The following is a 25,626-nucleotide window of genomic DNA, read 5'->3' on the forward strand; positions in this document are numbered from 1 at the left end:
GAGTGAGGAAGTGAGGCCAAGAGGTTAACAATCTGACCTGTGCAGACATCTGTATCCCAGAATATCGTCTGGAATTGGCAAGCCAATTATGTCACTAACAACTTTCCTGATTTCACCCTCATTTTTTAATCAATTTTCCCCCATATTTCTAATTGTTTTCCCTCTCTGTTCCCTTCTTTAGTGTCTCTTAATTAAAATTTTGGTTCGTGATTAAAGCTGCTTAGAGGACTTTTTTAATTTTTGTGTAGATATGCTCATAAAGCACCATAGAACATAAGCATCTAACAAAGTGCAAGTAGTAAGTAACACTGACAAAGCAGTCACTTTGGAAAGCAGTGACAGGATTTATTGAAGAGCTCTGGGCAGTTCTCTAGTGCAGTGGTTGGCAGTTAGGTAGATTTTTCACCTCTTTTTTCTCTATTGCTATTCACTTTTATCAGAACCTTTTTAACCCTCCCTTTGTTCACCACTAGTGGTTTTCATTAAGTGATGGCATTAGTGCTGATTGATGAATTAGCCAGCAGTGATGTGTATTTATTACTTCTTAAGTTTGTGCATGCACATTTTGCAGGTTAACATTTATTGGTACATAGATCAGTATGAATTACTTGCATGTACACAGAGTTTCATTTATGCCTAATAAACTGATATCTTACAAAGTGAGATAAGGAGGTAGTGGGAATGGAGGGGTAGTTCTTAAACCACTGTTAGGTGCTTACTGTGAGAGGCCATCACTATTCATCCTTGCAGGCTGGGAGAAGTGTGATATAAGAATTTCAGTATGTGGAGAATAAAGTTAAAATAATACTACAGAGGCTGAAAAATGCCTCAATAATGCAGGTAGAGGTTACAAAGCCATGGTTATTGCCAAGGCTACAACTATGGTACCTAAGATACCACAAAACATTTGTTCTTATTTCTGATGCAAATCCACAGTGTCATGTTTTCTATGCTTGTGTTAAGGTTATTTGACTTTAAAGGTCATGCTTCATACCTTTTGTTTATTATTTTTGACCAAGACTTCTAGATTTTGTGAAGTTTTGCCCAGAGTTTTCATTATTGCTATTGTAACTTGAGAAAGTTAATTTATGCTGCTTTTTACAGTCTGTATAATTACCCTATTTACTTATATTTACAAATATGGAGTGGTCTGAAAGGGAATAATTTTCCTACATCACAGTACAATCCACAAGTTCAGACTCCTACTTCATGCACCTTATTCAATTAGTATAAAAAGAAAATCACCAAAACCAGCAACAAAATTATGTACCTTTTTTATCTTTCCTCAGAGTAATTTCAAATTAAGAAATTAGTTCTACAGTATCTCACCTACAGATGAATCTACATATGTTCTTTGACCTTTATTTTCAAGAAGGAAAGACATGGGCACAGTCAGGTGCATTTACTCAACATTTAGAGCCTGGCTGTGTAAATGTAGTACAGAAGTGTTCTGATTTCTGTCCTGGCTTGATGTTGATGTTACCCACTTCCTGTGCTTTACGATGATGCCACACTTGAAGGATTTTGGGCATCACACCCTCCATATATGATAAACATAAGTCCTTAAGTTGAGTAATGCCTTGAAGATGTCACTTCCTACCATTCCAGTGGAATTGAATCTCCTGACCCCAATACTGAAGTTAAAGGAGAGGTTTTACACTGCTTAGATGGTTTGGCCACCTGTTTTGCAAATAGTATTTTTGCTGATGTATATGATGCTGTTGGTTAAATTCTCCAACTGATTTTTAGTCTCTGAAATATTTTTTTACTTTCAAAACAGTATTTAGAGCAGCAATGAATTTCTACATTTATAGCATCAGATTGCATAGGAAATGTGGCAGTATAATCATGTTGTAATTTATAGCTTTCTTCTGCTTTTGGTGTTTTCAGTAAGTGTAATTTATGGAACCTTATTTCCGTATTTTTCGTATTTTTCTCTGTTTGCTCAGTGCCACTTTTACTTGATGAGATAAAGATATAAATATCTGTCTTTCTACAAATTATTGCCAAACTCTCAGAATGAAAAAGATTATTCTCTCTAGTATGAAAACTTTGCAACCAGATACAAGCATCTGCTGCCATTTGAAAAGATACTTTTCATCACTTTCTTCAGATTGGGCTCCAGAAAAACTAAGCAAGACTTCAAACTACCTCCCATAACAACACTGGAATTAGACTGCAGCATTCTTATACCTTATTCCTGTAGAACAAAAATGTTGTGTTGCCTTTATCTAGCAAGTATAGTTCCAGCAACTGGGTTTTTTTGTGGTTTTTTTTTTGTTTTTTGTTTGTTTGTTTGTTTGTTTGTTTGTTTTGATTTTTTGTTTTGGTTTTTTTGTTTTTTGTTTTTTGGGTTTTTTTGGGGTTTTTTTGGGTTTTTTGTGTTTTGTTTTTTTTTTTTTTTTTACTTTAAAATATTTTGAACCAGTTAGCAGAATTTAATTAAAAACTCTAGTGGAATTTGTATGTTTTGACTGACAGAATTCTCAGAAATATTACCTGGTTCCCTAATGATACTGATTTACTGCAGTACAGTTAATAGGTAACATTTTCCTGGGATTCTGGAGGTTTGAGACTTGCATTAATTATTGAGCACTGGCCTATTGTTCTCCTGAGAGTCTCTTTCTGAAGTAAGGTTTGGGGTTTTTTATGTTTAGGTAGTGCTTTGGGGAAAAGAGGTGGGAAAGGGTATTGGTTTTGTTCCATGGCAGAATAAAACTTTTGCTTTAGAAATGCCAAAGGTGGTTCTGTGATACTTAGTCTCTTTATATCCTGTAAAAAAGAACCAGAAATAGAACAAAGCAAGAAGGCACAAAAAGGTCTAAATTTGGGTAACTAGCTTCAGTTCTGTCATTATTTTGGTGTATTTCTTCTCTTATCTGGACTCTTTAAACCCTTAGAGGTTCAGTTCAGCGGGGTTTTTTTATAGCAATCTCTTCCTATATCTGATTTCTTTCATTGAGACAATACTTAGTCCAAAGTTGTTTTTTTCTTCTTCAAAGGTAATCAAAATCCTGACAATTCCACAGTGTATTTATATATGTACTCCTTTGTTGCAAAGAAGTTCCAGATGTTTCATATCTTCAGATCATATTCATTTCTTCAGCCAAAATCTGGATTTTTTTCCAGAAGACCATCTTATGGCAGTGTTCACATCAAGCCTTTCTGGTTCCCCAAGCAGCTTCTTCTGTAGTTATTTGTATATCTTGCATAAATCAGGAGGTCCAAGCTCAGGTACTCCTGATGCAAACTATGCCAACTAAGTTTGATGCAAACTATGCCAACTGATGCAAACTAAGTCCTTCAGGAGGTCCATCAAAACTTTATTATGAGGAATAATAGCCCATGTCTACTTACCACATCTGCTTTTCCATTAAGGTTATTCTACTTGTTGATTCTACAGCAAAACTCATCCTTACACATATTTTTAGCATTTTTCCTCTGGATTTTTTATGAGATCATTTTTGGTTGAGAAATCCACTAGAAGATGATTAGTTTTCCTTTGAATATGGTAACTTAATTACATTCTTACCTGTAACCTCCCTCTCATCATTTTCCACCCTCAAAAATATTGGTTTTTTACAGATCTTGCTCAAGACAATGCCAGTGATCCCTACACTGAAATTCTTAGGACATTTTTATTCAGAAAGCGTGAGTTTGGGATATACTTTGTAATTCTTTATTATGGCAGATAGTGCAGTATACAACTCTCCCTTCTGGAAATGGCATTTCCTGGACACTGTTCATTATTTTATGTACTATTTTTAATATGATTTGTGTCCGTTTTTCAGAATAACATTCTTGGAATGGGCTTTCCTTTCTACGGCATTATTTCAGATTAGTGTTCCTACTCTAAGAAAACTGTGTGCAGAAATCCTTGCTGTTTACAGAGAACTCATTTCACTGGAATAGGCACAAAGGAGTCTGCTATTTCTCCTCATTAAAATTAAATCAAGATTATCCTTTAATTTCAGGGATTGAGAGGTGAGCATATAAACTACAAAGGTTCAAAACGGTTACTCTTAAGAGTTCTGACACCTTAATATTGAAGTACAATATTTATAAGGGAAAATCAATAAGTAAAACTCACCACTAGCTGTCATGAAATTGTCATGGGAGTCATAGGGGATTATAAAAGTGACAGTGAAAAGGCCAGAACTTATGTATAAGGGCTAGTATACATCCAAATCAGCTTTGAGCCTCTTTGAGTAACAACTTCAGGTTAGTGTAGCACTTGTATAAAATGGAAAAAAGTTTCTTTTTCAGAGAATATAATAGCGACGTGTGTTATCTGAACAGATAGTGGTTTTGACATTTTAATTTGGGTATCTCACCTGTGAAAATGAAAGTCATATGCAAAATTGAGGATCCTGCATCATCCTCTGTTGGAGCCCCATTGATGCATTAGGCAGATGGTGCTGAGGAAGGATGACACTGTCCTTTCTGCCTTCAATTTAAAACCCAGATGTGGGTCAGGTTTTGTTCTGAGGATACATAATTTTGTTCAGGTGAGGAACCTTGGTAAAAAATGCCCCACTGTTACCAGAGAAGAATTAGTATGTTTATGATTTGTGACTCACTGGAGTATCTCCACAGGGGATAGCTTGGTCTCTTTCTTCTATGGTCAGTTCCAATGCTACAAGTGGAATTTCTCCTCCTTCATTCTTGGGAATGGTGGCTGAAAGTTCTCTTAGCTCAGCATATGAATGTGCTACCACATATGGACATTAACTACCTTCTGGACATGCACGGTAGAAGCAAGTGGAAGGACCATAAAGATTTTCCACTCTCTTTGTACTAATATCTTTTTATATTTTTGTGTTGAAAATATTTGCTTTATGTACTTACTGATAACATTCTTTTATATAGGATTTATAGAAGCCACACTTTTTTTTAACATAGTCACTTTAAAGGGGAAAAAAATTTCCATGAAATCTCAAAACTAATTTCAAAACCCTGGCAATTTTGCTGTGTATTCATATATGTGATTCTTTACTGCAAAATGTTCTGGACACTTTGAGTCTTCCAGACCATATACACTTCAAATGATAAGATGAAACTTTCCCAATGACAGGTAAATAGTCCTTGAACTCCACATCATCATATTATAAAGAAATTTAGTTTCTTGTTTCTAGTATAGATGGTATCAAGATATTTTCCAAGTCCCTGAGCTACCACTCCATAATTAACACAGTCTCATAAGAAGAAAGAAGCATTAGATTTCAAAGAGCCAGGAACATGATCTTTCAAAGCCATTTCACACTGGCTTCAAAATGTCTAGCTTATGTCCTTCCTCTCAGTTGTGCAAGAATAATGTCTGGTAAATCTTTTTCCCTGTATTCTTCCACTAGCTCTTAGCAGAATCTGTAACATATGGCTGCTCATATATTGCACGATCAGTAGCTGTGCATATATTGAGTGCACATATTCAAAGGGTTACCCACTGCAATTGCATTATAAATAGGTTCATCAGGCATGTGTGTAGTAAAGGCAAGCGTAGAATACTAAACCCACAAAATATTTTGAAATGGTGAAAATTTAGTATGCCCGTAAACCGAGCGCCAGTTGTGAGTAGGTGACACAGAGCTTAGTACAGCTGTAAACAAAACAGCTTTCAACTCCTTATTTCATTTCTACTTCAGACAAGTGACAAAGGAAGGTACGGACATGATCACATTAATAAATATTTCTTGATGATGTGGCCCTTGTCTTTGAAAATATTTCTATTCAGGAAGAGTGTTGTCTGCAAACCTTTTTCTCGGTTGAACACTTGAAAGCAACTCACGGTCCCAGGCTCTTAAATCATTGGGCTATATGATTTGAGCTTATGAGAACCCTATGTGTTAATTTGATTTATAGCAATTCCATTTCTAAACTACAGGTAAATCTTAAATCAGTGGAACAGTTGGGAAAAAAACCAAACAGCAAATCAAATATAGCTGGGTTAAACAAATGGTTCTTGTGCCTGGTGGATGAACTTAAAATTTCCATGTATTTTATTGGAGAAATTACAAAACATGTTTCCCTTGGAAATGTGAACCTGTGCACCCTGCTGTGCAGTGGGCACTCACAGAATGCACTGAACAGAAGCTGAACTCCCTCATGAGGGATATAGGGTTCAGTTCTGTCAGAAAAACAAGCACCCAGCGAGTAACTTCTGGATGACACGGCACATTGTCAAAACATGCTGGTGACACATGAGTTGCAGTGTCTCTTGATTACTAATGTCTTCATATTTCTGATTTTTTTCCCCAGTGCCATGTGCTGTTTTACTTGCAACATGTCAATGTCCATAAAACTGGCATGTAAATATTTGACAGCTGCAATATAACTTTTTAAGTTACATCTGTACTCTGCACTGGCAGTCATTGCACAATCAATAACACAAATAAAGTTCATCAAATATAATGTAATAGTTTTTTTTTACTGAAAAATAAAATTTTGTTAATATCCAAAAAGCTTAAGGGTGGGAAAAGATTTTGTTGCAACCTTGATTCAGCTGACATGTGTAAGTTTGCAATTCCAGGTAAATACAAAATCAAAAGCAAAGATTTATTTTAGACTAATTAATATTTCCTTCTGAGGAAAAGATGTAGCTATTTGCTTCTGCTAGTGGAGCTTAATTTTGAGGCATTTGAAAGTCATCTCTACTAAAAGTTTTTCTCCCTTACTATAGTCCACCCTTCACAATTGCACTAATTGTTCATTTGAAAGGTACTCTGTGATGATAAATGAGCAGCCACAGCAGCACTACTATTTCAACAAAGTCCTTCTCATTCTTATATTTTAAAGTTTAGGTAGATTCAAATGATACTGAAATTGGAAAAGCAATAGGAGCATGCACAAAAATTTCTAATGGAGGAACAAATTACTTTTTTTCCTTGCTAAGATGACAGAAAACCATTTCACCATGAGGTTCACTACTGCTTTTGTTTTTCACTTTGTTTCTCTCTGATACAGTCTGCCTTTTTGGTCTGCTTTCTTATAGGAGTAGGTAATTTTACAGGTCATGCAGAAATCTGCAGTCATTATTCCAGTATTGACCTGATGCACTAATGGCAATGGAAGCTGGGTTGGAGATCGTTAAACACTGAGTCTCTTAAGTGGCTTATGATCTTGTGTTTATCAATAAGACTGGGAAATCATTTAGCAACCAGATGCCCAAAGTTCGCTTAGATATCTCCATGCTGAACTGCATTGCAGATTAACTCTTGTAGTTATAAATATGGTATACAGTAAAGCATCACTGTCAGACTAAATATTATTTTGTAAATATAAAGTGAAAGGTTTATTTCTTAGCTGCTGAATTCAGAACTTTTCTACTTACTGTAAATTATTCCTGTCAGTTCAAGTCAAGTGGGAACTATGGAAGCTCACCCCTTTAGCTGAGTCCTGATTCTTAACTCTAAATTTGTAGCTGTTACCCAATTTTATGAATCCTTGTAATGAAATTAGTAGGACAATTCAATCAATTATAAAGATTACAATGAGTTACAGTGGTAGGTCTTTTGTTCATCAGTTCATACTTGTACTTTATAGTGCAATAGTTTTTCCTCTCACTGTACTACTATAAATTCATTGGAATATGAATTCATTTTCAGAGAAAAGTGGGAGAAAATATCAGTATAATCAGCTTTTTTTCTGACTTAGATCTAGATAAATCTTCACCTCATATTAGTGACCCAGTCAACTGTACTGAGATTTTTCAAGAGGAATTTTAATGTCTGGAAGGGTATGCAATTTAAAAATCATCTTGGTCTTGATCAGATTCAAAGGACACTAGCTGGCAAATGATTTTCAGCTGTAATTAAATTCACTTGCATCTAAATGTGCTGACATAAAGCCAAATGTTTTCATGCACTTTAATTGTTCAATTAGTCAGTAATCTTAACTGTTAATGTGGTCATGTTCTCCATCACGGTAATTGGCATGAACCTGGAATGAGATTTCTCTTGTTAAGTTGACTGTGTACAGTTGGTGGAATCAAATCTAAGTGTAGTACATCCTTTCATCTAGAAGAATTGTGGACTGTTCTACAATATGTAGAGTAACTGTGTGAGTCACTTGCTTATTTAATGCAGCTTCTTTGATTGCTAAAGATTTTTTCTTTTGTAGGATTTTTTTCTTCCTCTTTAATTCTTAAATAATTTAACATTTAAAATTAGAATGGTTGCTGGCTTTTCTCAGTTGCAAAAGAAGTCAGGTGTTCTCTTCATGAAAACTTCTGAACTTTGATTGAAAAGAACTGTGAAAAGAGCTGGGCAAGCACAATGATGAGATTTACAGCAGACATAGGCGCAGTATTGAAGCAAAAATCCTTTTGTCATTTTTTGCTGGATGTGACAGTAGGATTCATGAAGGGAGTGCAGAGTACAAATGTAACACAGTGTCATTACAAACAGTCAGATAAATTGTGGGCATTAATTAGGTGGAAGAGTATTGCATAAAGCATTTTTCTTTAATTATCTCAATTCTAAAACTCTATCATAGGATGTTTGCTGAATAAGATTCTCTGTATCAAATGGCATGAGATTTAAATCTCTGTTGCTCCAGTTATGATTTTTGGGTATCACATCACTGAAACAGGGCAACATTGTCTAAGCCTGTGATTGAAGGTATAGTTTTCATCGTTCAGGTTTGTCTTATTTGATTGTCTCTGGCTTTATGCTGTGTTTTTGGCAGAGGTTTCTGAAAACCACACGAGTCTTCCATTGTCCAATGTCCTATCCTCTCCAATATGTTCTATTTCTGAAATGCAGGCAGGCATGCAAGCTCCTTATAGTCTTCCTTCAAACTTTCATGTGAAAAAGTAGCTTGATCTTCATGGAAAATGAGCTTAAAGTAAAATAATCACAATTGAAAGAAATCTGCTTTTAAATTGCATTGGCAAGCCAGGGACTCTCTCATATTCCTCCATCTCTGCTGACTTGCTGCTAAAGGAAAACCTCATGAATGTTGGATATTTTGTGTTTAGGCTTCTTTTACCATCTTAGCAGAAGCACTTTTAAATTATCCTTCACACAGCTCTCACAGGCTTGGACAAACAATCAAGAATTTTTAGCCAAAGCTAATATACAAATATCCAATTTGAATTTTTAAAAATTTATTTTGCAGAGACTTACACCGCTTAATTTCTGAGCTGAAACCTAGGGTTGAGTGGCTAAAAAAAATCCAATCTGCCCATTCTCTGGAATCTCTGTCAGTCTCAGTCCCAGCTCAGAGAATTTCACTGCTGGCACCGAGGCCCCTTCCCTGTGGGTAGCTCCAGTGACCTGACAGGTGCCTACTTGACTCCCTGCACACCCCACATTCACACAGTCAGACCAGGTTTCCCTCCCACATCCACCCCAGCTTTCCCAGAGCAGAGCTCAAATGACTCTTTCCATAAAGCCATTTACCCATGGCACAGCAGCACAGAAACAGCCCCAGCTGGTGCCTCTGGGAAAGACCCTCAGCAAAGGAAACCCAAGGATTTTATACCATCACAGTCTCTCCTCACACAAGTCTCTCCTGTGTCCTCTGCTCCTGCTGTGTCCCCCAGAGTCCATCCACCCAGCTGGCACCACCCTTCTTTGCTCCCTTGCTAACCAAAGGGTTGGCAGCTCACAGTCTCTTGTCTCGAGCTCTCACCCAGAGCTCAATCTGCATCTCAGTGTGCAGTTGGCAAACTGAGCTACCTGCAGCAGATTTATTACTCGATGCTCCAAATCTGTTCTTTCTTACACAGATTTTCAGCAGCTCTACATCTTTCTCAATAGGTCAAGTATTTTGCTTGGATATATTTTCTTATCTAAAAATAAAATTAAAAAGAAACATTCACCAGTAATCTAATATTGTCTGCTGATCAACCAACCTGATCAATAAAATAACTTAATATTCAAGCCAATGTGCTGAAAGCATAATGTGGAATTCAACAACTTCTTTATTATGGAAGTGTTGCAATCTACACACAAACATATACCAAAATATACAAACCAACAGGTTTGTATCACTCACTGCAACTTTCCTATTGCAAGTTCAAAAATAAGAAAATGTGTTGTCTTCCAGTCCATAGGTTTCTAATAAATTATTCTCAAGAAAATGTTATTTATCTTACTTTTTGAAATATTTTATAGCATTTTACATACATGATTAAAAGCAAGGGTTATTAAAGATTTGAAGATATAAAAATAAATTACAGAACTAAACAAACTTTTAACCAGAATATTTTAAGGTATGGGTTTGTTGGGCTTTTTTTTTTTTTTTAATTTGCTTTATGTAATAGGTAAATATTAATTACTTTATAAATGTTACTGAAGAATTGGATGATACATGGAATTACTGGGCATAATGTTTCTAGGTCCTTTTTAGTATGACAAGAATTTTTTCAACAAATTATTTAGAGATGTCCCTTATCTTGGGATTATAGGTGCATCTCTCATTATTTTATTTGAAATTCAAGTGCAAGAAGAGCAGCAAATATAATTCTGATTGTATTTTCCTGTTTCTTTGCTGTTGTACTCAAAAAGTTCAGTTAAATTAGGTTTACAAGTCTTATCAGACACATTGTGATATTAAGAGAAAGATTGTATGTTATTCTATCTAGTACTGGATTGACATTTATAAGTAAATTGGTTTATTCCATGAATGCTGAAGCAACCACAATTATTCTGGGTTCATTTTGGTGTAACTGACAATTGAATTTGGCCACCTTATATTTTTCATAAAACCATGCTTAGTAAGTTCCAGTGTGTTCCTGTTCATAATGACATTCATTCACCACTGCACATCTTCTCCACCTTTTGTGTCCTTTTGGTGTTCCATATTCTGCTTCATACAACTCTCAACAATTAGAATTATAAAGAAAAACAAAACCCCACAGCAGTCTTTGCATCACATAATTGTATCATAAGCAACAAGAATCAGAGAAGTAAATTAATTTGCTAGCTACAAATATATTTGGTATGAATGATTTGCTGGTCTTGCACCTTCACACTTCCATTATGCACTGCAAGCATATGATTTTAATTCTTTTGGCAGTGTGGGGATTTAGTTTTTTGTTGACAGGGGGAGCAGCATGTTAGTGCATGAATGGTAATGATACTTATTCCCCAGTTAGGCAAATAAAAATGACAGGCTAAGTCAAGCACTGCACTGAACCAGAATGCATTTTAGAAACACATTATTTGGTAAATTGGAAAAGACTGTTTTGATATAAAATCATTTATTGAAAGAATTTAATTAAATTGGTACAAAATGTGGGTAACGAAAGTCTTGAGAGAAAACTGATCACTTAATAAACCTCCATGGTCTTTAAAATACTGAAAGCAGTATAAGACATAGTATTTTATCCCTTGGGTAATTAGAGTAACATAGCTGGTTTTGGGGGTTTCACAGATGTAGAACTCTGTGACAGTTCAGACTGAAAAACAGACTTATTTTTCCTCTATTTTAGTGTATGGATTCTGTCTCTCCCTTCCCAATCATAAATAATATATCCCTGTATGGGGATTAGGTATAGCAACCTGAGTTTTCCATTAAAATAATTCATTTATTTCTCTTTAAATTTATGAATATTTATCAAGGGATTATGGGTTAGTTAATAGTATTTCCCCTTAATACATACACATGAATTCACTTGCACATAAGTCTGAAAAATGAGAGGTGTCTGTCTTGGGACTAGACTTCTCCTGAGCTCCTGCTAGCAAGCTGTAAGGTAAACATTCCTTAACAAGCAATGGACAAAAAAAATAGTTTTTCTTCCCTCAATGTGAAATGTAGACAGTTTCTGCCCATAAAAGGTTTTGGGTTTTTGTTTTGGGTTTTTTGGGGGGAGGGTTTTTGCTTTTTTTTTTTTTGTTTGGTTTGGTTTGTGTTTTCTTTTTTTGTTGTTGCTGTTTTTTGTTTGTTTGTTTGGGTTTTTTGTTTGTGTGTTTGTTTTTTGTTTTTTGTTTTGTTTTTTTTTTTTTTTTTTTTCACTTCAAAATAAGGAAACACAGGCAAAACACCTGTATGAGAAGTTCATATGTTATCTGGAAAGGGTGTCTCTGAAAACTGAAAAATACTGTAAAGGGTCAGAGCTGTTGACATGGGTTGAAGATGAAGTTCTGAGGTACAGAGCCTTCAAAAACATTTCAGAGAGAGATGGGAATGAGCTATTAGGCTACCAGTAGGTTAAACTGTTAGATTTGCCAAACATTTGAAATAAAATTAGGACAGCACATTTAATTGATCGATGTCCATGTCAATATGCTTCTCTTGAAGGTATCATACCTGATAGGTGCAACTTAAACAGACTGAAAAAAACATAAAGAGCATTAGGCATAACAGAATGGTGAATCCCTGTTTCATATGGGAGAATGGGAGAAGTCTGGTGGGGCTTCAAAAGGCAGGTGACTGATTTTGAATGAAATCTTTTTTCCTCAAGTCCATAGAAAACAAAAACCAAACAAATGAACAAAAAACCACCACAAAACAAACTAACCAACCAAAAAAAAAAACCAAAAAAAAACCCCAAACAAAATCAGCTCCACCTCCCATAAAGGACAAATGATTCCTTGTAGTTTACAATGTCCCTAATTCCACGTAGCCTGGTGTGTCACTCAACTGTGTTCTAAAGATTCTCTTGCAAAATTATATAGAATAAATGAATTTGCTGACATAGGTCAACATTATCTTATTGAGACTATGGAGATTTTTGAGTTTTTATGATGTAGCTGTGTCTGTTCAGACTGCAGAGTAGTCTGAGTGGCAGCATAACATTTGAAGTTTCTCCAAAATTTTGATATTTGTCACCAGTCTTTGGTCAAGTGGTTGTTTTAGTGTGTTGGCATGTATCTCGGAGGCAACTATCATAAAGCATTCCTTGAGGAGACAATGAGGCAAACTGTACAAAGCCATGAAGAACTATTGATTATGATCTGTGGACTAGATCTTTGACTTAATTTCAGAATACTAGTCTGAAATCAGAAGTTAGATCCTGGTTTTCAGGCAGCTGGGACTTTGCTTATTAATATCTGTCCAGGTGTGCCTTCTTATGATGCTAAAGACAGTACTGTGTCAAGCAGTGTAGAACTTAGACTTTAATTCATATTTTACTTTTGTGTTCTTCTGCAGATAGTAACTTCATCCTTGCAAATGCTCAGGTGGCTAAGGGATTCCCCATTGTTTACTGCTCTGATGGCTTCTGTGAGCTTGCTGGATTTGCACGGACTGAAGTCATGCAGAAAAGCTGCAGCTGTAAATTCTTACTTGGTGCTGAAACAAATGAGCAGATGATTCTTCAAATTGAGAAATCGTTGGAGGAAAAGATAGAATTTAAAGGAGAAATCATGTTCTATAAGAAGAATGGTAAGTCTGTCTTTCCTGTTCTGTTAGTCATAAAGAATGAAACTTAGCATAAATGCACATAATATATAATGATAATTTCTAAGTAATAATTTAGCTTATAATAAAGCTTATAATAGTAGATTTGAATGATGATAGTAGGGTACACATTTTCTAAAAGTGATAACTGCATAATGACAACAAAGTGATTTGGCGTGTTAGGAGAAGGCAGCTTCAGTTTCACTAGCAAAGAAAAGGAAGAATGTTCCTTAGTTGGCTTGTGTTCATGATTGCTGCTCCTCATAGTATGAAAGTTTGAATTTAATCTGGAAGCTCCTGCTAAATGCTTCCTTGTCTTGACTTTTTGGGGAGGCTTGGGAGTGTCTGAGTGTGTTTGGTTTTGGTTTTGGGCATACAGAAGAGACTCACACAATTTCTTGAAATGTACTCAGGAAGGTTATTCAAATAAAGTAGTTCCAAGTTGTAAAACATGTCTGAATATAGGGGGAAAATTGTTTTAACTTGGAAGGATAAGAGCTGCTTCTTTCCAGTATTCTATAGTGATAACTGGGTATGATAAGAAGATATTTCAAGGTATTTAAATTAAAGAAGTAAAGCTAAGACATTCATTTCATTGCCTTTGTCCTGAATGATAAATTGTGATTCTTTACATTTGGAAGGGGTGCTTCAAATCTGTAATAGGTATGATTAACACAGGCAGAAAGAGATTGCAGGTCAATTATTAGAGAAGTAGCTGAATCACAAATAAATAGATAAAGAGAAATTGTTGAGGCTAAAGAATTCCCACTATATATTGCACATGCATCCCTCTGTATAATTTGACTGGATGCTTCCCCAATACATTTTCTGAATAGGAATAAATTTCCCCAACTGTCCATTATATTTTTCATTTCCACGTGTTTCTGTACCACTGGGAAACAGAAATGAATAGGTATTAAAATAACATGAGAGTTTCTTGTATAAAAGCTAAATTTATACTAAGAAATAATCTTGGTTTTTCAACAGAGCTGCAAAGTGCAGGCTCCAAATTTGGCAAATCAGCCATTTTAGCTAAATGTCTTTTGGGTTGGGTTTGGTTTTTTTTTCAGAGGAAAACTTCTGAAGCTGTTAAGCTTATTCAACTTTGTTTTTGTCCAGAAAAAAACGTTTTAAAAATATTTTAAGACATAAGAACTCTGGGAATAATATCCCTGAAAAGATCGTATGGATACATTCCAGTATATCCAATATGGAAAATCACTGATTTTTGGGCTGGTATAATGCCAGGAACACAGGTCAGTGGGAGACAAGTAGCTAACAATGCCTAGTTATCACAGGGCCATATTTCAATGTCCTGCTAAGGCTTTAGGGTGTCAGAGGGGAACCCACATCTGCCATTAGTCTGCTATTTAGCACAGCCTTGCTTTGTAGGCCTAACTACAAGACCAAACGAGCACTTCCAAGCCTCAGGGGTAATTCTGAGCTCATGGAATTCTTCTTGAAATCTTAAGAGTTAGTAAAACATTATGATAAAAAATTACTATGTGGGACATGGGTGTATGAATACAATAATTTGTTCTTGGTTGTTCTTCTGGATTTGGTCTAAAATGTATATCATATGTGTCCTGTTTTTGGGGGCAGACGTTCAAGGTTACAAAACTGAACATGCATCTATTCCTGAAGTGTCACATTTTCCAATATTTTAAATTTGAATTAAACTTATTTCAAAGCTGATTCAGTTTTTATCATTAAATTAGACTGTTCATTCTAAACAAGCAGCTTTGATCTGAATTTATTACACTTGACTATGGACCTTTCACAGTTATTTAACCATCGTTAAAGAATTCACACAGCACCTTTGCTCAGTAATTGTTAATTAAAGGAATGATTGCTATAACTAAAGCAACCCCAGCAGTCCACATGCAATTTCATGGAAATTCAAGACTGCTCTGAGCTGATTCTGCAGCAAGAGTGGTGTGCAAGGAGTTGGATGGGAATCTGAGTGAAGTCTGTCTGTGCTGGATGAACCACAGTATTTCCTTGTCTTTGTCATTCGGGTTTGGATTTCAAGAGAAGAATGATCTTAAGCAGTTGTGCTCTGACCAATGCTTCTGAGACCACAAGAAGTGGATAAGAACTTTTTTGTATGTGTGTTCTCATTTGGGAATTTTAATGAATTCTTAAGATAGGATAAACTGGTTGTAACTCCTCATCCTGAACATTTTCTGCCATGCTAGCAACAGAGCAATATTAGAACCATGGTAGCAGATACAGCAGCTACAGAGAGGGATGTCTTTTGAAAATTCAACTCAAAATATACTTTTCATCATAGTTTCAGTATTTATTTTGGTTCCTCAGAAAGGTTCTTGCTTTTTCTTTGACAGAGCTATATTAGTTTCTTGAAGACAATCAGAAAAGAAGACTATTAAAAGACAAGGAATTTTATGATTGTTGCCTTCTTCAGAAAGTTTTAAAATTATATTGCTTAGGAGCTGATTTTTTAACTTTTTTTTTTTGTTACTATTTCTACATTTTCTTTAAAACATCTGCAACAAATTAAGCTGTCAATTATGATAATAGAAATGCAAATTCACCTTTTGGAATTCAAGTGAGTTGTGAGAAAAATGCTCACTCCTAGATCTCCTGTTTAGAACAATCTAAAAAGCAGTTGGACACTATGCTGAGGATTTATATTTAAATAAACCCTCTTTTTCTCCCTGTCAGACCTCTTCTGAAATTTGTCAATAGCAAGTACAGGTAGTTAAATGAGGTCTTCGCATTCCCTCAAACTGAAGTACAATTAAGTAGCTGTGTGGAATTTTTCCTTTTCTGTTACAGCCTAAGATAATGCTACAATAAGCCCTATAATCAGTGACTTAGTCTAGTCTAAGCTCTCCACCTTCAGTTGCTGAGAAGGTCACAGCTTGGGTCCCCTATGACCCCAACAGATTTATTTCCTTTGTCTCAAAATTAGGTTTGTAGTATTTGAAAAGAGATCTGTACTTACACACTACCCTTTAAAACATGCAGTAGTTCCACAGCCGTCCTTCACTGAAAGGAAATTGGCCTCTTTCTGTGTATGTCTTAAGCTGTGTGAAACACAGTGTAATCATCAGGGGTCACTTGTGATTTATGGGCATTTGAGAGACTCCACTGTGGTGACCATCATATCTGTGCACCCCAGAAAAAAGGCTGTTTGCACAAGCCTTTGTGCACAGTTAAAAATCCCTACTGTAAGAGGACTGGAGCAAGTGGGTGTTGCTGGGACTATCTTTACAAGGTGCCTTAGGACTTTGGTGCAAGCAGAGTTTGCTTTGTCTGTAACAGTTAACCAGGACTCAAGGGGCATTTTGTCAGCTTCTGTGTGAACACTGATTTAAACACCTTCTGGGTTATGTATTAGGCATGTTCTTGGTCCCTAAAGGTTTGGTAAGTAAATTATAAGGTCAGGAAGATATGATGTATTCAATTTCTGTATTTATTTCTTCATTTATTACAAGCCAGTAAGATTAAATCAAAGTATTTTATCTCTTCTCATCACTGCATGAGAATATCTGTTTTGATAAGGCTGTCTCCATATCTGGAAGGTTGGGATTAAGGTATTTCACATAGGCAGAATATGAAGAGAGAAAGGGTGAAAGTCAGACCCTCTTACTGAGCTCCTGGATTCATCAGGCAAAAGGCTGTTTGAAGTCTGGGTGTTCTCACATGAACAGCAAAGACAGACACAGGTAAATGAAATAAGGCTCAGGCCATGAGACATCATCCATTGCCTCTGCCATGTTTGTGGTTGAATAACGTGGCTAGAGAATAGCAAAGGCTACACAACATCATTTATATTTAATACACTCCATGTGTTAGGAAAACAGAAAAAGGGTTTTTTTTTTTAGAAAAAGAGTTCAATGTTATATAAAATTGTATAATTATGAAGAAATTGAAGAGAAATTAATTTCTTTTAAAAGGAAAAAAAATTTTCCTCAAGCTTCTCTACAGAAAGTATCTACCTTCTCTAACAAACTCCTGAAATACACCATGTCTTTTGGAAGTTAAGCCCAGCAGTAAGAAAAGAGGCATTTATTAGAATTATCTGACTGTAAAAAAAAAAAAATCTGCACAGGCACCTCAATTATTTTGTGACTACTTTCTACTATTTTAGTGACTTTTCTAGTTACTAATGTAGAGAAAGCCCCTTGACAAGTCGCTTGATAGAGCAGTTTGTAGCAATGTGGTCTCACTGCTACTTCACTGCTTCTCTGCCTTGAAAATCTCATCTAAAAATAAGAAAGCTAAAAAGCTTTTGTGGTTGGCTTGCTCACATTCACTAAATTATAGTACGAAATACAGGAGGAGGGAAATAAAAAAAAGCAAGCAACTGAAAGATTAATCTGAAGGTAATATCTAATTGCAATTACCTGACCCATAAAAAATAATTTTTAACTTTATAAAAGAATATGGTTTTTTTTCTTCTTTCTTTTTCTCTTTTCTTTCTTCTTTTCTTTTCTCTTCTCTTTCTTTTTTCATTTTTTCTTTTTCTGTTTTCTTGTTCTTTTTCATTTCCCCCTTTCATATAACTCATTAATCATTAGGAAATGTCACCGCTTTTTGGGAAGTCTTCCTCTTTAAAAAGCAGTACAGTATATAGACAGAAGACATGTCCTTATTTTCCTCTGTTTCACTGAATAGGGAATATTTTTCTCCTCTTCTCTCCAAACCCTTTGTTTGCTTGACCCATGGCTTCTGATGAGAGGCAATGTGTACCTCTGAAATGTTTTGATGTTTTAGAGACAGACCCAGCTTCTGCAGCAGAAGAGGAAGACAGAGCAGGCTTGTCCTCCTCTTTAGTGCCCTGGCTAAGACTTTACAGAGGCCTGGGTGAAGTGGTCAGCAAAAGCCTGAAAGAAGACAAAACAAGGGGATGAATTTCAGTTACAAGTAAAAAAGAAAGGCAGCAAAATACCATGTCCAATGTGATCTAAACCATCTGAGATCTTTTTCTAGAATCTAATGAGACATCAGCAAGACTGCAGCTCACTGACAGTGCTGATACTTCGTTCTGATGCATTCACGGTGATATTGGCTAATAGCTTCTTTCAGCAGCAACATGATGTATTAAAAGCATAATTCATTGTGAAAAGACTTGTTCTTCTAGAACCACATTGATATGTAAATAAATCTGTGTGAAATTTTCCTGTTCCTTGTTATTTTGCTACAACTTGATGCCCTTCACTGCTAACAGATGCAATTAGTGTTTCCACACAGACACCCTGGGCTTCCAGCTGCACCTGATATGAATGGCTGTTGGTACTGCTGGATGCTTTTTTTTTTTTTTTTTTTTTTTTTAGTTTTTAAAAGACATTCATTGTGCTACTTTTTATACCTCCATTTTTAGTAAGAGATGATAGTAGTAATTTTGGAGTAGGATGTTCATAAGACATCAGACTAGTCAGCTTTCTCTTCGAATTTTTCTCACAATTTTATGGCCACACTGAGTCTGCTGCCTTTTATTTTTTTATGAGATTTAAATCAAGCTTTGGCTAAAAGCTGACTTGGGTGCCTGTGCTCCACCATGAGTTAAGGCTGTTCTTTGGATAAAGAAAGTTCAAGATGTCATTTCTCCAGATGGCCCTATACCTCTCTTCTGCTGACATTTCCTTATTTTGTCCCTGATCCCTAAATCCACGTTCTGGATTATGATGCAGACTATTTGCCACCTCCTGGGCTGACCACTATGATGGGTTCTTGCTTTAGCTCCATAATTTTTTGGAAGGTAATGGGAGCTCACTGTCTATTGAACCCTCTCACTGATTTGGGTAGGGAATTGCAAAAGCCGCTTGAGTTCATAGAGCAGTTAAATAACTAGAAGGTTAAAACCTGCTGCTTTCCAGCTGGTGGGGTTACTATAATTTGTTTCATTGGACAGGCTCAGAGACTGTTTACAGCAGGTGCTCACAGGGACTGAAGTGGTGAATTGGGAAGATTAATCCTCTCTACCATGTTACATAATTGCTCAGTGTGTGTTTCAAAACCCTTCTGTATAAAAACCTCAAACCTGACAAAATGGAATTATCAGTTCATATCCATGACTCAGCTCCATCTCAAGTCCCAGCTTTAGCTCCCTCTTTCCAGAAAGGTGCCCACAGACTGCATATGAAGTACAGGTTCAATTTCTTGAATCACAGCCTCAACAGAAAATCTCTAAACTTGATGAAAACTTCTGAATAATATTAACAGATAAGACAAGGATTATAGACAAGGATTATAAAGCAAAATATTCTCTGACCTAACCCTGTGGGAAAAGCAGTGTAAAATAAATCGATCAGTTTCTAAAATGTAGTCTTTCAGTGTAAGTGGATGAGTAACCAGCAGAATCCCCTTTTTCTCCATGTCATGCCTTTAGAAAACTTTATGAATAAGCATGAGATTGCAGCTAGCACCTCTTCCAGTGCTGGGAGATCTCCCATTCTGCAGACTCCAGACTTCTGTTTCTAGGGGCTGCCACTGCCAGAGGCACTAAAGTGAGAATCACAAAAATATTTTGCAGATATTTTAGTTTAAATAATTATCACTTTTTTTTTAAAACTGAAAATGTGAATTTTTTTTTTCATAGGTGTAATGGTCTGTTTGGAGATTGCTGGGTTTTTTGATTGCAGTAATGTCACATCATCTTTGAAGTCTCTCTTTTCAGACTATAAAATAATGGGCTTAAAAGCAAAAGAATGTAATTTGGAAACATGGCTATGTTTAGGTGAATGTGTGCTTTAACTCCTTCAGATGTGAAAATATAAGAAGAAATTTCAGAATAATAAATACGTATATATATATATATATATATATATATGAATATATATATGCAAATATATATCCAGACATACATAATGTATATGAGGGATCATCCTGTTTTAAAAAAAATTCTTGCCTTCTTTCAGAAGTGCATCCCTCAGTAGGCTGAGAAATCATATTTACTGCTGTTTTTATATCTACATGTTGACTCTGAAAGTCCAAAAGGAATAAGCCCAGTTTTAACAATAGATTTCAAAAATACAGTAATCAATGGAAAGAAAATTTGGCTTATTTGGAAATTGCTTGAGTGAAAGCAATGAAGATTAAACTGATCAGGAAGGATCAAGCCTGACTATTTCTGAAGCAGTCTGTATAAAGATATTGAAGAAACTGTGTTTTGTTTTGTTTTCTGTTGCTTTTGTTTGGTTGGGTTATTTTTCATTTTAGCCATAGATATTGTATATTTGTTTATATAAGAATATTGTCTCAATTAGTATTTTCCCAGGAGTTAGTTGACAAATGCTGAATGCCCTGTACTAATATAACTGTGACAAAGTAATTATCATTGGAGGGAGAGGGAAAGTAAGCCGCAGAGTGATAATGTTTATGAGTCTGCCCTGAAGCTTTTATTTAAACAGAATGCATCTCACTGACTTAACTTAGTTTTTAGATAATCCTGTGTGTTTTGCTAATTGTCATAACCCAGTAAATGTATTACATCAGGGAAGTACTTATGTCCCTAAATGTCATTTTATTTTCTAATCTGGGTGGAGATAGGAAAAGGAAATTAGGGCAGACAAAAAGAAAGTGGTACGCTTAAGGATAATGTATCTCACATGGCATTAAAGAGCATTGCTTAGTTCTCTGCTTTTGTTCAAGGAAACTCAGTGTAACTAGAGGATTTTGAAATGGTTTTATTAATTAGGGAAGATAGTGGAGCTGTACAAGGAAAGACCAGAAAGCTGAGTAAACAAAGCTGAAATGTAGATGTGCTGGAGCTCATAAATCATTTGTATAAAACATTTGTATAAAACAATCACTGTAGACTGTACTAACTGTTGCATGCAGAGACTGTTCCATTAAGGCTGGAAAAGACATACACTCAAACTAGGAGCTGCCATAACACTGACAGTCTGTGTCCAAAAAGTGTCAAACAGAAATTTTGGGGCTGTGAATTAAGCTTCTCTCTGCTTAACATTGTCAGTTTGCAGGAGAGGCAAGGATAGGAGATTGCTGTGTTGAAAAGGGTCTTCTCTTAGGGCATCCTTTTCCTCTTTTCATCTCTCCATCATGGCAGCAATGGCAGAGAAAGTTGGACATGCTGCACAATATAAGACATATGACATATGAGGCACTGGATTACCTGGGAGCAGAAGGGACAGAGCATGAGTTGAAGCTGGGCACAGAAAAGGCTGGGAAGACATGGAGGGATGGATTTGTGTATCTCTGATGAGATGTAATAGATTTGAACAATTGCACATGGTACTCCATAGGGTATATAGAGGACTGGGGAGCTATTTTTAACAAGTTTTAAAACAACTCCACAGGATTATTAATTCCCTACTTAATCATACTGAAATACAATTTTTGCTTTGTTATTACAGAATCTTACTATCATCTTTCATCTACCAAATTCTTGAGACACAACTGTATTCTGCTTTGAGAAATAAATTTTGGAATGGATCCATTTGGATGCATTAATGGATTACAAATATATTTTGGAATAGACCTACATTGACTATTAAAACTTGCAAGGAGACTTACTTCCAGGATACAAGTGTGATCTTGTGGTCACACAGAAGTAGGGGAAACAAGTTCTTGAGTCTTCTTTACCACTCGTATGACAATGTTAACACAACCACCTGTTCCCATATAAGTCAGCTTCATCATAGCCACATGAGCTCTTAATTTTGCAATTTTCTCTGACCAAAGAATGTCACTAGGTGTAGCAGATAAGCTGGCACCTGCAATAGCAGAATTCGAGAAAAATAAGTTATAGATTTTGTTAACTTATAAATTTGATTTTTGCAGAGATAATGAAGAATGAGGTGATCATTTGCTTAAAGTAGCAGAACTTTGCATTAGCTGTATTAATTGATCATTGTTAAGGTTATGATATTTATAAAAGAGAAAGTACTTGAATGTATAGCTATAGATTTCTTGCAGCTCGTTTCCTTTCCTGTTCAGTCCAATTGCAATTTTTTTAAGCATTGCTTTCTTTGCACTTTGCTCTCCTCAACAAAATGTTGACAACTTGTCAAAGCCACTTGACTTTCAAAATTATGTGTTATCAGTGAGGCTGGGAATTTTTGGGTAAGCTGATGAAAGAGAGAGTTTGGTTCCCTCAGACATAGTCTTTGGCATCCTAGTCTGCCGGTCTTGAAGTGCACACTTTCTGTGATGGAAAGGTGGAAATGATCAGGCTCAAATATCCCTGGTGTTATGATGCATGTTTATTTTGTTAACAATTAGTAACCATCAATGAGCTACTGTTGTAATGCTGAGGATTTAGCATCAATCTTGTTGACAACTTATTACAGCCGTCTACATGAAAATATCTTTATGTTTGTCTTCTACATAAATCCCTGGAAATAGGGTGATGTGTTTTAATCTTTTTCTTTAAGGCTTGATTTGCATCTCCCTACAAGAGCATTTAGTTTACTAAATCATCTACTTAAACAAAAAGAAATATTCCAGATTTATGATGTCTTGTGAAGCCTAATTCTGCCCTCTTATGCATATGTATAATTATTCCTTGAAGAGCTATTTTTTTTATATTGTTTTTATATCTAGTATGCAAACCATTTAAACTTTTTTCTTTCTTCAGATATTTGGACTCTTAGTTTAGGAACCCTTGCATTTAGTTAATTTGATGTATTATATGCAGATTCAGTGCTTTTCAAAAGAGCTTGATCCCTCTTCCTTGTGCCACAGAAAAGTGGAGATAGATCACAGAAAATTGTGTGTTTCTTATTTCTGACCTCTGAATGATGGAAGGGACTGCATAAAATGTCTCAGCGTCCCTCTGGAAAGCAGTGTGGCAAGAAAAGTCCTGAGGAATTGAGGGTCTGGAAGTGGATATAACCACACCAATCAAAAACTAAAAGGAAGCCTTAAGCTTTTCTTCCTGGACAAAATTACTCCCAGATTGTCAAGAGCAAAAGGAAGCCATAGCCTGGGATGAGAAGCACTCACTCCAAGTATTTCTTAGATGTTTGTATTGCTAAAAAAGGATGAGGTAAAATTTTAACAAGATGGGTGTAGAATTTATTTATTTATTTATTAAAGAATTAAATAAACTTTGCAGACCATCATCCCACATCATATCTCTATTATGAAACCTCTGCAATACCCAAATATCCACCAAAGATATTTCTGTTCTGAGTATTTCATTGGGCTCTGTCTGGGGTGGGCATGACTACAGATTATCTATTATCATATGGTGAGTGCACAGAGCTCATCAACAGAGCTAATGGTCTCAGTCTGTCCCGTGGTTCAAGCAAGCTTTATTTTCTAGTGAAAAGAGTGTTTGATTTTGAAGGCTACTGGCATCCTAATGACAGGGTTTTGTATAAAATCTCCCTTTTAAATGCCCTGGTCTGTTGACCCTTGTTTTGATTTCAGTCTGAGGACAGACTTCTAGCTGTCAAAACGAGGAAAGGTAGAAAGGGTGGTTGAGAGAGTGACCATAAAGCACTGTCTTTTTTTTATATATATAAAAGGTGGACTATAGCCAAATTGCTTTGTGATAAGATTATGCTTCATTTGGTTTCTTTTCTCCTTCCCTCTGATGTGCTTATATAAGCCTTGAGGATATTAAAATATATTTTGACCCTTCATAATGCAAGAGAAAGATTAGACTCTTTCTCCAAGAGTGGTGGCTTGAAGCAATAAAAATAGTCTGTGTATAAATAAACCTCCAAAAGAAATTTCTTTGATAGGCGACTCTTGAAAATACAGAAAACCTTTGTATGCACCATCTGAAGCAGGGAAGGAATTTCCGTCTCACAGACGAGTGCATTCAACAGAAGCGTAACAAAATAGGGCAGTACTTTTTTTGATGAGGAGAAAGTTCTGCTTTTGGTTTATAGAATTATGTGATGTTGGCTTTCAGTAAAAGCTATGTAACAGTTTGCATTGCAGTTTATTTTTCCGAGGATGCTCCTCAATAGTGAAAGAGAGAGAGCTCTTCTGTTCTTGACAGAATGCAACCTTATATTGACCTAGTCCTGACCTAAAACATCTCACCCAGTCTAAAAACTTAATATTCATTTGCTCCTTTCAGCGAAAAGGCAGGAAAACCAAATAAAATTAAAACACAGAAAAACCCCACCAAATCAACCAGCTCTGTTTCAGAACTTCCAAAGATTCAGTGTATAAATACAGCCAGAACTGACAGCCCACCACACAGGGTATTAGCCTGGAACTCTTCAGGAGAGAAGTTGCCTGTGCATGAACTGGATGTGTGTTTTTCTTTAGTAGCACACACCATATTTTACATATGTTTGCTTTGCTTAGTCAAAATATTTTCAGATATATTTACAGAGAAGGAGAATGAGAAAAGAAAACAAAAGAAAATATGATTGAGAGAAACGAAATGATGACAGGATGTGGAACAATTTCAGTCACAAACCTCTAAAGAATTTAAATGCATTTTGATTATACAAAAGAGCCAATGCATTAAACCATTAAATATTAAATTGATTTGTCTCTGATGATTAACCATGTTGTAATAACTCCCTTAAACCTACAAATTACCATTTCTGACAATATTACTGTAACTGAGTTAGGTTTGTTCGAAATGCCTACTGTCTGCAACTTTCTTTCAGACCTTAATAGCTAATATGTGTGTGTGTGTGTGTGTGTGTGTGTGTGTGTGTGTGTAGGAAAGACATTTAACAATTAAAAAGAGAAAGATATTGTTCCACTTCTGGAGGAGATAGAAACATCTTCTTAAAAGACCATTGGCCCTCTTGGTGGTTTTTAGAAGAAGGAGTTGAAAGAGACTTCTTGCCACTGAAACTACTGCTAGAATGCAGCTGGATATAAAGGAATTTTGCCAGTAGGAGTTTGGCCAGTTTAGAAGTTATGATGGTATTTTGTAAAGACTTATGTTTCTATTTTTAAGCTGCAAAATTTCTTAATGCTTCTTCTCCTTGAACGGACCATTTCACATTGGGAGAGTGTGACTCTCTAAAACATTTTTGACAGTAATGCCACTGAGCAGTTTTCCCCAGAATTTTTAACAGAGTCAAATCTGTAAAAAAAAAAAAAAAAAAAAAAAAAAAAGAGAATGGAAAATTAAAGTGGGAGAAAGAACAATATAAATACTTGGCTTCTGATTCTGACGTGTTTTACCTTCTTTTAAAAGGAAATCTTTTCTTGCTTTGTCTTCAAAATAAGAATATTTAAACCCAATACAAATCCAGTCTGCTTCTTTCCACAGGTTTTTCTGTCCTCAAGTTTTCTTTTCTTTTGTTCCAATTTCTCCATGTCCCTTCTTTAAATACCCTAAGTGGAAGTACTGCTAGATTGCTGAAC

The 25,626-nt window shown here is 35.7% G+C and overlaps 1 protein-coding gene across 1 annotated transcript in view; it reads left to right on the forward strand.

Annotated features, from left to right (window-relative positions):
* The window catches only part of KCNH8 (potassium voltage-gated channel subfamily H member 8), a 172,246-nt gene that overhangs the window by 43,379 nt on the left and 103,241 nt on the right, over positions 1-25,626 (forward strand). The window contains exon 2 of the mRNA XM_053945924.1: positions 13,096-13,329. Coding sequence (XP_053801899.1) covers positions 13,096-13,329 — 234 coding nt within the window. The remainder of the gene's footprint in view (positions 1-13,095; positions 13,330-25,626) is intronic.

The sequence above is a fragment of the Vidua chalybeata genome, chromosome 1 (genome assembly GCF_026979565.1).
Source record: "Vidua chalybeata isolate OUT-0048 chromosome 1, bVidCha1 merged haplotype, whole genome shotgun sequence".
Lineage (NCBI taxonomy): Eukaryota > Metazoa > Chordata > Aves > Passeriformes > Viduidae > Vidua > Vidua chalybeata.